At 41.0% G+C, this 17,267-nt stretch overlaps 1 protein-coding gene across 1 annotated transcript in view; it reads right to left on the minus strand.

Annotated features, from left to right (window-relative positions):
- Positions 1–17,267, minus strand: part of Hydin (HYDIN axonemal central pair apparatus protein) — a 343,862-nt gene that overhangs the window by 55,604 nt on the left and 270,991 nt on the right. The window contains 5 exon segments of the mRNA XM_051201355.1: positions 5,947–6,145; positions 11,615–11,787; positions 11,889–12,048; positions 15,908–16,027; positions 16,954–17,136. Of these exon segments, the coding sequence (XP_051057312.1) occupies positions 5,947–6,145; positions 11,615–11,787; positions 11,889–12,048; positions 15,908–16,027; positions 16,954–17,136 (835 nt within the window).

Consider the following 17,267-nt stretch of genomic DNA (forward strand, 5'->3'; position numbering starts at 1 on the left):
CTTTGGGTGCAAGGGGAAATTTATAATTGCCACTGAATTTAAGATTAAAAAATTTATTTTTAAAGTATGTGTATGTGTAGGTTATACTCATTCACCGAGGCCAGAAGAGAGTGCTGGGATCAGGAGTTGGAGTTACAGGCTATTGTGAACTACCCAAAATGGGTGCTGGGAACTGCACTCCATTCTGTAGAAGCAGCAAACCATCCTAACCACCAAACATCTCTTCAGCCCCCGACTCAAGCATTAATTCAGAATTTCAGTCTTTCCTTTCAATAAACATTTGCCAATATAGTTGGCTCTGTGGGTGGAGAACTCATGAGTGCAGAGGACTTCCTAAGAGAAGAAATAAAGAAAGAAATTAAAGACTTTCTAATATTCAACGAGAATGAGGATACAACATACCCGAACTTATGGGACACCTTGAAAGCAGTGCTACGAGGGAAGTTCATTGCACTAAGTGCCCATATGAAGAAAACAGAGGATAGTCACATAAATGAATTAACAGCACAACTGAAAACCTTAGAACAGAGAGAAGCGAATTCACCCCGCAGGAGCAGACGCCAGGAAATAATCAACTTGAGGGCTGAAATCAACAAAATAGAAACCAGGAAAACAATACAAAAAATCAATGCAACAAAGAGTTGGTTTTTTGAGAAAATCAACAAGATTGATAAACCTTTATCCAAATTAACGAAAAAGCAGAGACAGAACATGCAAATTAACAAAATCAGAAACGAAATGGGGAACATAACAACAGACACAGAGGAAATCCAGACAATTTTCAGGTCATACTTCGAAAATCTGTATTCCACAAAAATTGAAAATTCAAAGGAAATGGACAAGTTTCTGGATAACTATCACTTACCAAAATTAAATCAAGAACAGACAAACAACTTAAATAGACCTATAACCCGAAATGAAATAGAAGCAGTCATCGAAAGCCTTCCAACGAAAAAAAGTCCAGGGCCAGATGGATTCAGTGCAGAATTCTACCAGACATTCAAGGAAGAACTAATACCACTACTCCTCAAACTGTTCCACAAGATAGAAACAGAAGGTTTATTGCCAATCTCTTTTTATGAGGCCACAATAACTTTGGTACCCAAACCTCACAAAGACACAACTAAGAAAGAAAACTACAGACCAATATCCCTGATGAACATCGATGCAAAAATACTCAATAAAATAATGGCAAACCGAATTCAAAAATACATCAGAGAAATCATCCACCATGATCAAGTAGGCTTCATACCTGGATTGCAGGGATGGTTTAACATACGAAAATCTATCAACGTGATCCACCATATAAACAAACTGAAAAAGAAAAACCATATGATTATCTCCCTAGATGCAGAAAAAGCCTTCGATAAAATTCAACACCCTTTCATGATAAAGGTATTAGAGAGGTCAGGGATAACAGGAACATACCTAAACATAATAAGAGCAATATACAGCAAACCAACTGCCAACATCAAACTGAATGGAGAGAAACTTAAGCCAATTCCTCTAAAATCAGGAACAAGACAAGGCTGTCCTCTCTCTCCATATCTCTTCAATATCGTACTAGAAGTTCTAGCTAATGCTATAAGACAACAAAAGGAGATCAAGGGCATCCAAATTGGAAAGGAAGAAGTCAAACTGTCTCTATTTGCAGATGATATGATAGTTTACATAAGCGACCCAATAAACTCTACCAGGGAACTCCTACAGCTGATAAACACCTTCAGCAAACTAGCAGGATACAAGATAAACTCAAAAAAATCAGTAGCCCTATTTTTTTCAGACGACAAAGAGGCAGAGAAAGAAATCAGAGAAACATCACCCTTTACAATAGCCACAAGCAACATAAAGTATCTTGGTGTAACGCTTACCAAACAAGTAAAAGATCTATATAATAAGAACTTTGTGACTCTAAAGAAAGAAATTAAAGAAGATACCAGAAAATGGAAAGACCTCCCATGCTCTTGGATAGGTAGGATAAACATAGTAAAAATGGCAATCTTACCAAAAGCAATCTACAGATTCAATGCAATCCCCATTAAAATCCCACCACAATTCTTCACCGACCTTGAAAGGATAATAATCAACTTTATATGGAAAAACAAAAGACCCAAGATAGCCAAAACAACCCTATACAATAAAAGAACATCAGGAGGCATCTCCATTCCTGACTTTAAGCTCTACTACAGAGCTATAGTTCTGAAAACAGCCTGGTATTGGCATAAAAATAGACAGGTAGACCAATGGAATCGAATTGAAAATCCTGATATTAATCCACGCACCTATGAACACCTGATTTTCGACAAAACAGCTAAAATTATACAATGGGGCAAAGACAGCATCTTCAACAAATGGTGCTGGCACAATTGGATGAGGGTGTGTAGAAGACTGCAGATAGACCCATGTCTGTCGCCATGCACAAAACTCAAGTCCAAATGGATCAAAGACCTCAACATCAATCCAGCCACATTGAACCTCTTAGAAGAGAAAGTAGGAGGTACCCTTGAACAAATTGGTATAGGAGACCGCTTCTTGAACATAACTCCAGGGGCACAGACACTGAAAGAAACAATTAATAAATGGGACCTCTTCAAACTTAGAAGCTTCTGTAAGGCAAAGGACACAGTTGACAAGACCAAACGGCAGCCCACTGACTGGGAAAAGATTTTCACTAATCCTATATCCGACAAAGGGCTGATCTCCAAAATATACAAAGAACTCAAGAAACTAGTCAACAAAACACCAAATAACCCTATTAAAAAATGGGGTACAGAACTGAAGAAAGAATTCTCAATGGAGGAAATCAAAAAGGCTGAAAGACACTTAAGAAAATGCTCCACATCCTTAGCTATCAGGGAAATGCAAATCAAAACAACTTTGAGATACCATCTTACCCCTGCCAGAATGGCTAAAATTAGAAACACCAGTGATGACTTATGTTGGAGAGGATGTGGAGAAAGTGGAACACTCCTCCACTGCTGGTGGGAGTGCAAACTCATACAGCCACTTTGGAGATCAGTATGGCGGTTCCTCAGGAAAATGGGAATTAGTTTACCACAGGACCCGGCAATCCCCCTCTTAGGCATATACCCAAAGGATTCACATCAATGCAACAAAGACATCTGTTCAACTATGTTCATAGCAGCACTATTTGTAATAGCAAGAACCTGGAAGCAACCTAGATGCCCTTCAATTGAAGAATGGTTAATGAAGATGTGGCACATCTACACAATGGAATACTACTCTGCAGAAAAAAATAATGGTATCTTGAAATTCGCAGGCAAGTGGATGGCACTTGAAGAAACCATCCTGAATGAGGTAACCCAGTCACAAAAAGAGGAACACAGTATGTACTCACTCATATATGGATTTTAGACCTAGATCAAATGATCACCAGCCTATAATTCACATCACCAGAGGAACTAGGATACAAGTTGTATTCTAAGGGATTCATATAAAGTCCCTCACAGAACTGGGAAGGGACAAGTCCCCCAGACCTCAGGTATAGTGGGGGAGGACAGCTAATGGAGAGAGAAGTAGGAGAAAATGAGAGGGAGGAGAGGAAGGCATGTGCGACCAGGAGGATTGAGCCTGGTTAGGAATGGAAAATAGGAAAGAGAGAGAGAGACAGAGACAGAGAGAGAGAACATAAAAGAGGGAGCCAATATTGGTTTGAAGATAAAGTTGAACACAAAGAAAGGTCGAGGGAACTACAAGACTGCTCCCAACTAACAATCTCAGCTTCCGTGGAAAGGCTATCATAAATGCCCTTCCCAGAGAGTGAGATCAACAACTAACTTCTCCATGGAGTCCTCAACTAATGCCTGTTGAAAACAGGAGCAAACACCCATACATAAACACTGAGTCAAACTAGAACCCAGAAGCAGATGGAGAGGACAAGACCATGCGGTAGAAGTACATAGAGACAGCTTACCTGAACAAGGAGGAGCTAAGGGCCACTAGACTGATAGCTGGGAAGCCAACAGGGGTCTGACTCGGACCCCCCTGAATATGGGTCTCAGCCAGAAAGTCTGAGCAGTCTAAGAGACCTCAGACAGTGGAGCCAGGATGTATCCCTGGTGCACAAAAGGACTTTGCAAACATATCCCCCATGGAGGGATAACTGCCTTATTCTAGAGATAGGAGAGAAGCCCTAGTCCCTACTTCACAGGACCTGTCAGATCTACATGACCCCAACTGGATGGCATTCCCCTACATATTGTATTGTGGTGGGGGGTTGGGAGGGGAGGGTGTTTAGAGTGCATGGGAGAGGGTAGAGAGGGCAAAAGGGAGGGAAGGAGGGAGGGAGGGCTAGGGGGAGGGAGGGAGGGAGGGAGAGGGAACTGGGATCGACATGTAAAATAATAAAAAAAAAAAAAAAAAAAAAAAAAAAAACGCTTTGACTCCAAAATTTAAGTTGAAGAACAAGTTACTGGGGAAAAGTATTTCTATTTTTGTTTCCACAGAAAATGAAAAGATGTGGATTCCTTCCAGACTAATGTGGTTTGATCACACCAGACCGCCTGAAATAGAATACAAGCTGAACCTACATTCCAAACAGCTGGACAAAACAGCCCTACAGACTACAGCTAGGATATCTGAATCTTCTTCGAATCCCCCAAGACAGCGCCCCTTACCAGCAGGAAGTAGTTTGGAAAGAACGACGCCCAAATTCCCAAATATTGTGTATAAATGTTTGTTTTCATTTAATTGGACTTTGTTATATAAAATTAAATAAAAAATACTCTATATGCATAAAAAAAAAAAAAGAATACAGGAGACAGGCCTTCTGATCATGGAGACAAAGGCTGGAGGGACACAGGCATAAGCCAAGGCACACACTTGTAGGTCCCCCAAACCAAGGGGGATAAGGGAGGGTTCTTCCCCGAGCCTTTGGAGTGTGTGTGTGGGATGCAGTCCTGCCAGCACTGTGAGGAAGAAGGTCTGTTGTTTTGAACCCTCTTTTTGTGGTGGTTTGTCACAGCAGTCCTAGGAAATGAATACAGATGATGAACAAAGGAGGAAAGATCCTGCATGATGGAGCTGATATACCAAAGTCAGCGAGCAGAACAGCACGAGAAGGGAGTGGGGCTCTGAAGGAAGATACTGCATACAGAGACGATTGATTCCCTCAGTGGGACTTGAAGCAGCTATGTCGGCAGATCTTCAAGCAGGTACCAACTTCCAGAGAGAAATTCCTAGCAGGGGTATAGTAGTGTTAGGGACTTCAAGCAGGAAAGAGCTTACATGTGATAGGAGTTGATAATTCAAGATGGAACAAGATGCAGCAGAGACCTAGGCATAACCCTTGCTGCTGAGGGAGAATAGCAAAGTGCACTGAGAAGGGCCAGCAACCCCATCTGACCCACATTGCAAAGATGCCCTGTGGACACACGTGGGGAATACAGGAGGGACAGAAGTCCAAGTGGCCTGGACGAGGACGGCACCAGCAGTGCAGACCAAGGGGGCAGTGGGAAGGAAATGCAGAACTAGGAAGAATTGTTGGGAGGACTGGCTTGAAAGGACTGCATCAGGGGAAGTGGGGCACTGAGATGGCTGCCAGGTGCTAGCTGAGAGCAACAGGCGAAGGTGATGGCAACCCACCAACCAGTCAACCAACCAACCACCCACCCAACCAACCAACTAAAAGACAAACAACAACAAAGACATTTGATGGTTGTCACATCTGGGCTACGAAATAAGGAAAGTAATATTTACTTAGGTGAAGTAACATCATTCATTCATTCATTCATTTTACACTGAGTATTCTGTTTTTGGAAGTAAGAAATCAGCTCTGTGTGATACTGCCTTTATTGTCTACAGAGCAAGATATCACGGGCTGGAGACATCACACATGGATCAGATGGAGAAGTGTGTGTGTGTGTGTGTGTGTGTGCTCATGCATGAATATTTGATAATCAAGTCTATGGGGATGTCACTTCTCACCTCAAATCGGACGACCTTCTTGATGTTGACGGGTTTGGTGGGCTGGAAGTGCACCTGCAGCCCAAACTCTCCTTTGGGTGGGATGCTGGCCTGCATCACGGACACGGTAAAGTCATCGCCTAGGTGCTCCAGGCTGGAGATCCGCCAGGCCACAGGTAAGGGTGTGACATTGCGGAGAACTACTGTCCTGGATTCTCTTCTGCAGAAACCAAAAGAAACTTGACCACGTTCAAATAATTTTTTTCAAATGTTCATCTCTCTCTTTCTGTTTTTTCCATTAAAATGATATAATAGAGAGAAGAATCAACTTTTATTTTAGATTTTTGAGACTGAGTCTCATTGTATAGCCCTGGCTGACCTGGGACTCACTATGCAGCCCAGGCTGGCCCTGAACTTACAGCCTCCTTCTCCTTTGCTGGGGTTATAGATGTGTACCACCATTCTTGGCCCCACTCACTTTTGAGAGTGGTTGTGTAAACATTCCTTAACTCTTCTTGCCTTATTTTTATTTAAGCTGTTTAGCTCATGAGGGATGGGCAGGTTTACATGATTTTAATTTTCTTCATGAACAAGCTATTTCAAATGATCTCAAATTAACAACATTTAAAACTCAGAGAAAAGTCGTAAGAACCCCTCTTTATCCAGTTGATCTTACCTTCCTTGTAGCCACACATTCTGTCTTCCTTATCATGTTTTCAGAACCATTGGAAATGAAATGGCTGATAATCACACACCTTAATCTTTAAATCACTCAGTACACATTCTTTAAGAATGAATAAACTTAAGACCGAGGGTCTTCACCACTATAAAGACTATTATTTGGTCAACAGTTCATGTTCAAGTCCCATCTTTATTCCATTGCTATTCTAACCCCTCTTTATTTTTCCCAGTCAAGGAACCAACCCACAATCATGTATTTCTTGTAACTGTCACGCCTCTTTAATGTCGTTTCCTTTCTTTAGTTTCCTTGGCTTTGACGTTTTGAACAGCACAGCCCAGTTAATCTGTTGGGTCAAGCTTATGTTGGGTGGTCTGACACTTTTCCATCCTTAGGTCTTTTGGTGGGAAATAAATGCAAGCTCTGTCCTTTCCAGTGCATCGGGTCAGGAGATCCCTTTAGTGTTATTTGTTCTGATCTTAGTAATGCTATGTTTGATGCCTTGGTTAGGTAAGGCTCACCTGATCTCTGTGCTGTGGATGTATTTTCTTTTCCTTTTCTAAATTAATAAGTACTTTCTGGGGATATACTTTGAGAATTTGTTTCATTTTTATTGATACAAGGTCTTATATTTTCCTAGGCTATCCCTGAATCCATTATTTAATTGAGGATGAACTTGAACTCCTGATCTTTTTGCCCCCACCTATCAACTACCAGGACTACAGTCTGAATCACCACACCTGGAAAAATGCCCTATTCTCAGCCAAACAGTCCCATACTAATGTTAGCACCCACCAATCATTTTCTAATACCATCAGTCTTTTTATGCTTAGTCGGTCAAGAACAGAACTTCATTCTCTCATGTGTATTCACACACTTATGCCAGTAGAGTTATGATTCTCATTCAATAGGTTATAGATCAGTGTTTCTCAATCTGTGGATTGCAACCCCTTTTGGGGTCAAGTGACCCTTCCACAGGGGTCGCCTAAGGCAATCAGAAAGCAGATATTTATAGCACAATTCGTAACAGTAGCAAAATTATAGTTAAGAAGTAGCAATAAAAATAATTTATGGTTGGGGGCCATCACAATATGAGGAACTTTATCAAAGGGTCACAGCATTAAGAAGGTTGAGAATAAATGTTCTAGGTCATTATATTATAATCATAGCATTATTTTATTTTGACTTTCAAGTTGTCTCAGATTTAGATGGTGGGAGGCCCTTTGAGTTGGTTTTTATGTTCTGTTATATGGTCATAATCTTTATGTTTATTATGGTACAACAAAAAGTTTCCAGCTCCTCTGGAGCATCCTTCCTCTGTTTTACCTGCTTCTGTACCAGAAAAATCCTTTCACCAAGGATCCTTGTCATTTCCTGGAGAATGATATTTAGATACCAAAGTCTGGATGATGGTCCTCATAGATACTAGTGTATTACTGTTTCTGGGCCCTCCTGGTGACAAGAGCTAGGAAATATGTGTGCATATTAAAAGACATGAGTTTGTACTGATATCTTTAAATCCAGCTCAACAATAAGATACACTTAAGGTGTGAGTGAGTGAGTGTGTGTGTGTGTGTGTGTGTGTGTGTGTGTGTATGCGCGCACGCACACATGCACATGTAGCTGCATATATGCAGTTGCACATTTGTGGTAGTCAGAAGACAATTTGTGAGAATCCATTTTCTCTTTCTACTATGTGGGACCTTGGGATCAAACTCAGATAGTTAGGATTAGTGGTCAGTGTCAGTGGCTTCATCTGTTGAGCCATCTTGGTGGCCCGCAAGATACATTTAAATCTCTTTTCATCCAACAATGAGAAATCTGTCTACAGCTAAATTATGCCATGGTTAGAAAATATACTCAAGACAATTTCATTAAACTGAAATTTTATGAGTCTTGTTTTATGATTTTGTACTGTATGTTTTATGTGTGCTTGAAAAAAAATATGTATTTTATAGTTGATAGGCACTCAAACAACTCTATAGAGGATACTGGAAGGAATGATAAGCACAGTTAAAACATCACATGGAATAAATAAACAATGCCAAACCAGCTAATTAAAAGGAGTGTAAGGAAACAAAATGTTAAAAAAAAAAGGACAGGAATTAATACACATAGTTAAATGACTTAATATTAGTGGTCTTAATTTTCCAACAAAAAGACACAGACTAGCAGATGAGAAAACAGTATCCATCTTTTTGCTGCTTCTAAGTAACAAAGCTTACAATAAAAAACCGACATGTTAGTGTTAAAAGGATGGAAAAAGGTTTTCCAAGAAAATAAAACTAAGAAATAAGCAGGCATACCTATTCTAATATCTGACAAAACAGACTTCAAATCAAAAATAAGGAAGATCACTTCATACTCATTGAAGGAAAAATCCACCAAGAGGATATTACAATTCTGAACATAAATACACTAAACCCAATTTCATATAAGTCATAGAGTAGTTGGGTAACATAAAATGGACTCCTTATTTTTTTTGTCTTACTGATTTTCTTATTTTATTTTTCTTTGTTTCAATTTTTGTTGTTTTTACTGTTCTTAAAGAGAGAGAGAGAGAGAGAGAGAGAGAGAGAGAGAGAGAGAGAGAGAGAGAGAGAATGAAGTTTGGTGGGTAGAAAGGTAGGGACGGTCTTGAGGAATTGGGAGGGGATCAAATATGATCTAAGTATATTGTATGAAGTAAGAAATAAATCCACAGATTAACACAGTGAGTGTGGGTGAATTCAATACCCCTCTTCACCAATAGGTCATCTGGACCAAAAATAACAGAAGCATTATAGTTAAATGGCATCATAAGTCAGAAGGACCTAACAGACATCTAAAAAATATGTCACCCAGTCACTAAAGATTACATATCTTCTCAGGAACCCATGGGATTTCCTCCAAAACTGACCACACATTAGGATGCAAAGCAAGTCTCAACAAATAAAGGAAGGAAAACTGAAACAACATTTGGCATTGTATCTGAGCATAATGAAATGAAGTTGGATATCAACAGCACTGGAAACTACAGAAAGGACACAAACTCATGGAAACTAAACAACACACTACTGAATGACAACTGGGTCAAGGAAGAAATCAAGAAGAAAATCATTATTTCCTAGGATTGAATGAAATGAAAACGCAACATATCAAAATCTATGGGACCTAGTGAAGGTAGTCTTAAGAGAAAAGTTTACAGCACAAAGTGCCTACATAAGAATGTCAAGAGTCCTTAAATTAATAAATTAATTTAATGATGAACATGGAGGCCTTGAAAAAAATAAACAACATCTTAAAAGTAGATAGGAAGAGATGATAAAAATCAGAAATAGAAATAATCAATGAAAAGTACAGTTGGGTAATTTCATTTCTTCTACGTCTACTGTTCTCATTTTTAAAAATTTAACTAAGCCATTCTTCAATACACTATATTATTTCTTTTAGTGACTTTTAGTCTTGTTACTGTGAGGAATGGGTTAAAGTTCCTGGGTCTGTCTCGTGATCCACTCTCCTACCAATTCTGGGAGATGAATCTGAGGAACAAATAAGGGCAGGTGACTTGGTCTTATCTTCTTGTAAACCTGATGTCAGTCAGATCTGATGGTAAACAGACTAAAGATATTCCTAAGAAAATGGCCCTCATGTTTGAAGTGTTGGCAATGTCCCTAATTTAGGATTACTTACATAAATAAACTCAGACCCTGAATATATGGCAATGGATTCCTTGGAGGTAGGTGAGAACTTGACATGTAAAATTATGTATGTTCTCAATTCATTTTTTACTGTTGACTGAAGTTATTAAAAATTCTTTCTTAGAGGTTGAGGTGGTTTTTGTTCTGTTTTTGTGTTTGTTTTTTTTCTAAGACAGGGTTTCTCTGTGTAGCCCTGACTGTCCTGTAGAGACACTCTCTGTAGAACTCAGAAATCTGTCTGCCTCTGCCTCCTGCGTGCTGGGATTGAAGGTGTGTGCCACCACTGCCCACATGAGGCTGTTATTAATTTGGGTTGGAAAGAGTAGGATTGATGTGAATAGGAAGTGAATGATCATAAAAGATGCCCCAGGCATTTTTCTTTCTCTGTGTTTTGATTGCTTTCCTCTTTGAAATAACTAGCTGTTCTAGGTTGCTTTCTATTTTTGCGATAAAAACTGTGACAAAAGCAATCTGGAAAAGGAAGGATTCATTTCATCTTATAAATCATAGGTTATCATCCATCTTTGAGAGAAGTCAGGGCTGGAACCTGGGGAAAAGAACTGAAGCAGAGACCACAGAGGAGCTGCTTACTGCCTTGCTCCTCAGGGCTTGCTCAGGTTGTTTTCTTACAGAACCCAGGACCACCTGCCCAGGTGGCACAGCCCACAGTGGGCTGAGCCCTCCCACATCAATCATCAATCAAGAAAATGCCTCACAGACTTGTCTATAGGTCAAGGAGATGGAGGCATTTTCTCAGTCGAGGTTCCTTCCTCCCAGATGACTCTAGCTTGTGTCAGGTTGACAAAGAACTAACCAGGACACTAGTACAGCTTGACACGCTCATCTGTGAGCAGTCTGATTCGAGGATACAGCCTTGAGCAGTGGTGCACTATCATTGTTATTTCGGTGGCTGCTGCCATTTCTGCATTACAAGCAATTCTAAAGGAATGTGAAGGAAAATGACATCAGACAGAAATATAGAGCCACAGAAAGGAAGCATATGAGAAATTCAAATATATGGACAAATAGAGAATATTTGATTTTCCCTTTCTTGCTTTAATTAAAGGACCAAATATGGGCCGGTGTGTGTGTGTGTGTGTGTGTGTGTGTGTGTGTGTGTGTGTGTGTGTGTGTAGGAGCTCAGTGACAGAGCCACTTGCCTAGCATGCACAAGGCTCTGAGTTGGAGTTCAATTTTTAGTGATATACACACAAACAAACCAACAACAACAAGCCCAAAAAGTCCAGGGTAACTCAAGATGAGTCGATTACCCTGGAGCTAAACATTCTTCAAGTTTCCTTCCTCTCCCCGAGTCATTCACAACTCTTACCTGTGAAGCAAGAGCCGGTCAAAATGTAATTGCCTGGGCTCCACCTCAATTTCTGGGCGAATTCCTTGGCAGTTTAACTTAAAGATGGCTGGCTCTGGGTTCTCCTTGATGCAGCAGACAATGCTGTCTTCAAAGACACCGATTGCAGTAGGGTAGGCCCATACATTTAGTGTCTGATTGAAGAGTTGAAACAAAGTCTATTTACACTGAGGACTTCAGGTCTTGACTTTCCCAAAAAGCCTCACCCTGATGGGCTTTCCCCCTTTGACTGTACCTGCTTTTCATTGGGTTTCAGAGTCATGTTGACGGGCTCTAGAAAGTAGGTGCTTGCTTTCATGTCATTCTGAAAACAGAAGTATGCCTCCACCACCATTGGGGAATTGTTCAGGATTGTCAGGGTCTCCATGTTGCCAGGGAACAAGGATGACTTATACCTGGAAATGAATGGAAACAGGATGAGGTTGTGATGACTGTGTGAGAATTTATGTGTAAAAGGAGCCTATGCGGCACAATGTAATTGGGAAGGGTAGCATGACTGTGCAGAGGCAGTGGTACTTGGCTAAGGTCATGACATCTGTAGCTGTTCATTTGCCTCTGAGAATTCTGTACTGCATCGTGACCCCATAAGCCTTGCTCTTTTTATCTTTAAGAATGGGGTAACTGTATTATTTAGGGTTGCTTGGTATTAAGCGAGATTGTACATTGGAAGCTCTTATAATAAGTGGAAATATCAAATGCTCCCAAAGTTGTACTTAGTTCTTAGTTCTTAGCAAAGAGTTCTGAGAAAAGTGACCATCTATCCTTGTATGCCCTTGAGAGATTAGCATTTGAGTCATCTGATATTTGACAACTGTCTTAGAGATAATCTCTTTCACCTTCTACAATACCCTGATAGTCAGTTACTGCTCAGACATGGATTTATCTGGCCTTGTTCATATAGCTAATTTGCTTCTGTTCCTTAATACCTTTGGGATGGATCTGTAGAGGTAAGCATCATGATTATTGGAAGCTATTCCATTAAAGGCAATGAACTAAAGAGGGCTGAAGGAACTAAGAGATATACATGATCAGAGGCCTCAGCCTACAACAGGAAAGCAGAGACAGTTTGAGAAGATCTTTGAGCAGGCTGTGATGGAGGATGGAAGGAGAGAGAACAACAGATTCAAACTGTAGGCAGGCAACTCTCAGGCAACTCTAGGAGAATAACTGGGAAAGGGGAGGTGACCTCAACACCTTACCCATCACTGTCACAATTTGGCATGATGCTAAAGAGTTCTTGTTGTTACTAATTTGGTTCTCACAAACCTGTGAGTCAGACACTGTTGTCTTTCCATTTCTCTTGCTGACAAGGCTTGGCAAAGTTTAAATGAATAAGTGAATGGTATCTGCACTAGGTCTTGTTTTGGACCATGGAAATCACTGTTGCTAATCTCAGTACTTCCCAACACACACACACACACACACACACACACACACACACACACACACACACACACACACACACACACAACTTCCATGAATAACCATTATTTACCTGATTCTCACTACTGAACTTCTTTGTATGCCATGTCCACCAATTGGGTCCTCTCTCAACCTCCCTCCTAAGATCTTCTGCTGTGTCTTAAAAGTCTTACCCATCATCAGCCCCTTTATCTCACTTTCTAGCCTAGCTCCTCAGCGAATAAACTAGAGGAGATAAAAAGGTTGGGGAACAAAGATAGTCCATTCGCTCCACCAAGCAGGCACAAAGTAAACACTCTGCATCACAGGAAGTGCCAGTTGCATGGAGTCCTTGGTTCCTTTTCCATCTCAATTCTTTGCTTGTGCAATAAAAAAATTTGAGTAACTTAAAACTAGTATCACTAAAATTATGATAACAAACCTCATCTGGGACCCTGATTCTGCGTCTGCTTCACAATATTCACTAGTTCCTTTAACATACTTGTTTCTCCCTTTTTCCTCCCTGTCTGAGACAGGGTCTCGTGTAGCTCAGCCATTAAAAGAAAATTTTGCTATTATAATATAGTTACAACATTTCTCCCTTCCCTATCTTCCCTCCAAGTCCTCCCTTGCTCTCTTTCAAGTTCATGGCCTTTTCTTTTCATTAATTGTTGTTATATGTATGCATGCATGCATATGTACACACACACACAACACACACACACACACACACACACACACACACACACACACACACTCCTAAATATAATCTGTCAGTCCATATGATGTTAATCAAATGTATATTTTCAGGGACGACCATTTGGTATTGGATAACCAATTGCTGTGCTCTTCCCTGGGGAAGGAGATTTCTTCCACTATTAGTGTTCCTTAGCTGCCTAGAGTTCTTTGTGTGTGGCTGAAGCCTGATGAGCTTTTCCTCATCCATTTTGGCATGTCTATTGGTGTCACTTTATTCAGCTCATGTTTGCTGGTGCTATTGGTGAGACTTTCATGCAGCTCATGTTTAAACTCTGTATGTAGCCAAAGATGGCTTTGTATTTCTGATTCTCCTGCCTCTACATCCCAAGTGCTGGGATTGAACTTGGGGCTAACTAGGTAAGCACTACCACTAAGCTACTTAGAGGGAGAGTGTCAGGTTGATGAGATCTAGAATCATCGGTGAAACAAGCCTCTGGGCATTTGAGTGGGGGACATTTCTAGATTAGAGTAACTGAGATAGAAAGACCAACCCCGAATGTGGTCAGCACCATTCTATTGCCTGGTAAATCCTGGACAGAATAAGGAGTAGAACACTAGCCAAAATGAGCATTTGCCTCTCTATAGCGAATGTTCTTCATTTGGTCTCTCCCACATCTTGAACATTGTGGTGGTTGAATAAAATGGCCCCTATAGGCCCACAGGGAGTGAAACTATTAGCAGGTGTGGCTTTTTGGAGTAGGTGTGACCTTGTTTGAGGAAGTGTGTCATTGTGGGGTGGGCTTTGAGGTCTCATATGCTCAAGCTATGTCCAATGTGGTACAGTCTCCTTCTGCTGCCTGTGGGTCAAGATGTAGAACACTCAGCTCCTTCTCCAGCACCATATCTGTCTGCATGTTGCCAAATCCCACCATGATGATAGTGGACTAAACTTCTGAAAATATAAGCCAGCCACAACTAAAACGCTTTCCTTTGTAAGAGTTGCCATGGTCATGTTATCTTTTCACAGTAATAGAGACCCTAACTAAGACAAACATTCTTCACTTTCTCTCAGGAAGTGACCTCAAATAATTTGTCATGGAGGAAATAAGCATAGTTTCTCCATTAGTTATACATCTTATACCTGAAATGATCTTCATCCAAAGTTATCTCATCTTCCTCCTGGTATAAGATAGTAGTGTTTCTTCCTCCTGGCCAAGACCACCATCCCATATCCCATTGTGTTGTCTCAGGGAGCTATGCTACTTACTTGATGGCCCTAACTTTCTCCTCATTCTCCCTTGGGAAACAGACATCACAAGAACAAAAGAATTCCATCAGGCTTCCAAGGATTCACATCTTCCTCCCATCCTTGACTCTCCCATTATCCCTTCTCATGACCGAACTTTCCCTGAGAGTTATCTCCACACCTATCTTTATTCTCTCCCCTCTCACTGACTCTTCAACCCATTTACCTTGTGCATAATTCCCAAAACTCTCCCAGAAGGACTCTTGCTAAGTCCCCTATCCCCCATGAACTCCATGTTGTTGAAGCCAGTGGATGCCTGAACCTTCATCTTTCTGCCCTCTCTGCAGCATTTGACATAGCTGATCCTTTATCCTTTTCATGGAGCTATGGTACCCCTTTCCCTGGTTTCCCCTAAGAACTATAGCCCTCTTTCTTGTGTCTACTGTAGACTCTTCTTGTATATGGAGGAGTTCTTTGTGGAATCAACTCTTGTTCTTTTCTTGTTACAAGCATTCTCTTTGTTCCGTATAGTTGATACTCATGGATTTTGTAATCTTGAAGACAGAACTCTCCTCTGAGAACCCAAACCATATATTCTATTCTCTGACTTATGTGGTTTATAGAGATATCTTCTAAACACCTTGGACTTGGTTTATTCCAAAGAAAAGTCCTGATTTCACTTTTCCAGAGCCTGGCCTCCTTCTAGGCTTTTCCACTAGGGAGAGTGGTATCTGACTCATCTGGGTGACAAAGCAGAGACTTGGAACATGAGAATCCCATTCTCTTGTTTAGGAGTTTGGGGGAAATGGGGGCAGTGTCAATAAAAGTCATGCTTACCTAAAAACTCTACTTGTAGTGTTTGTGAACCCAACCAGGAAGCCTGAAATTGACCTTGAAAGAACACTTACTTGTCTCTTGACTTTCCACAAAGCAGTGGCCCGAAGTAAAATTTCTCTACACTCATTACATACTTCTTGAAGATGACTTCATTTGACTTCATGTCTTTCTTCCTCTGAGGGAACACAACCCTGAACACATGAGGAAGAGGTAAAATGACCATGCACAACCGAAAGTTCAATGCTGCCATATGTGGGCTAAGAAGGGTCCAGGTGTCTGAAGACAGTTAACCTGAGGATCTCTGTGGAAGCTTCACCTCCTGCTTTCTAGGAGAGGATGATATGGTTGGAACTTGAGAAAAAGAATCCTAGAGCTGAGCAGAATATTCTACTCCATAACACCCAGATGTGAAAAGTCCACCACAATCACAATGGGAATATTAAACAGTTCCAGTGCACATCAATCAGCTTCTGAGTTCCTTGGTAAAACAGGGGTTCTTGGTGAGAATTAGGAAAGAGGTCAAGCTACAGAGGTCCCTCCCCCCAGTTGGGAGTCACCTTGCCAGTTTGCTCACCCAGGTGCCTTTCTCTGAGACCTGAACTGTACAGTGGTGTTCAGTGGTTCAGAGAAAAGCCACACACATGTTCATTTTACAGGATGGTAAATCTTAGAGTAAAAGTGGTTTGAATCTGCAGTTAAATATCCAGACTCACTACTTGCCAGAAGACATTTTTTCCCTCTCTTTTAATGTAATATTTATTCTGTCTCAGTCTGGGGATACCGTGTGGTATCATGTCATGTATGTTGTTCTTATTTCAAGGTCTGATGCACTGAAACCTGATACAAGATGGTCTAGGATGTGTTCCCAGTTAAATGGCATTGCTGTTGTTATTATTGTTGTTTTATTTTGTGTGTGTGTGTGTGTGTGTGTGTGTGTGTGTGTGTGTGTGTGTGTGCATGTGCTAGGCAGCAACTTTAGCACCTTTATTCACTGAGCATTCTCACTGGTCCATATATTACATGTATTATTAATATCTACCTTGCTCAAAGTGACTAGGGATGAGAGGACTCAAAAACATAGTTTCCAGCCTTTTCTCTGAAAATAAAACACACTTACTTTGGGTCCTTGCAGATGTTTGGGTAGGTGCAAACTCCACGACAATAGAGCTGGTACTGGCGGCGGGTCCCAAGGAGCTCAAAATTAAATGTTTGGTCATAGTTGCCAATATCAATAGAGGAAAAATGCACTCTCAAGGTCACCTCTCCATTGGCAGGCACAATCCACCGGAAGTGATTCAGCCTGAAACAACCACACAGGCTCTTAAAGTAACTGGTGCTTCCAGTGGAGGGAGGACAGGGCAACTGGCTGGGACAGGTCCTGTGCAACTGGGGTTAGGCATGGCAGGCTGTAAGGCCTCAGGCTGGACAGCC

The sequence above is a fragment of the Phodopus roborovskii genome, unplaced genomic scaffold (assembly GCF_943737965.1).
Source record: "Phodopus roborovskii unplaced genomic scaffold, PHOROB, whole genome shotgun sequence".
Classification (NCBI taxonomy): Eukaryota; Metazoa; Chordata; class Mammalia; order Rodentia; family Cricetidae; genus Phodopus; species Phodopus roborovskii.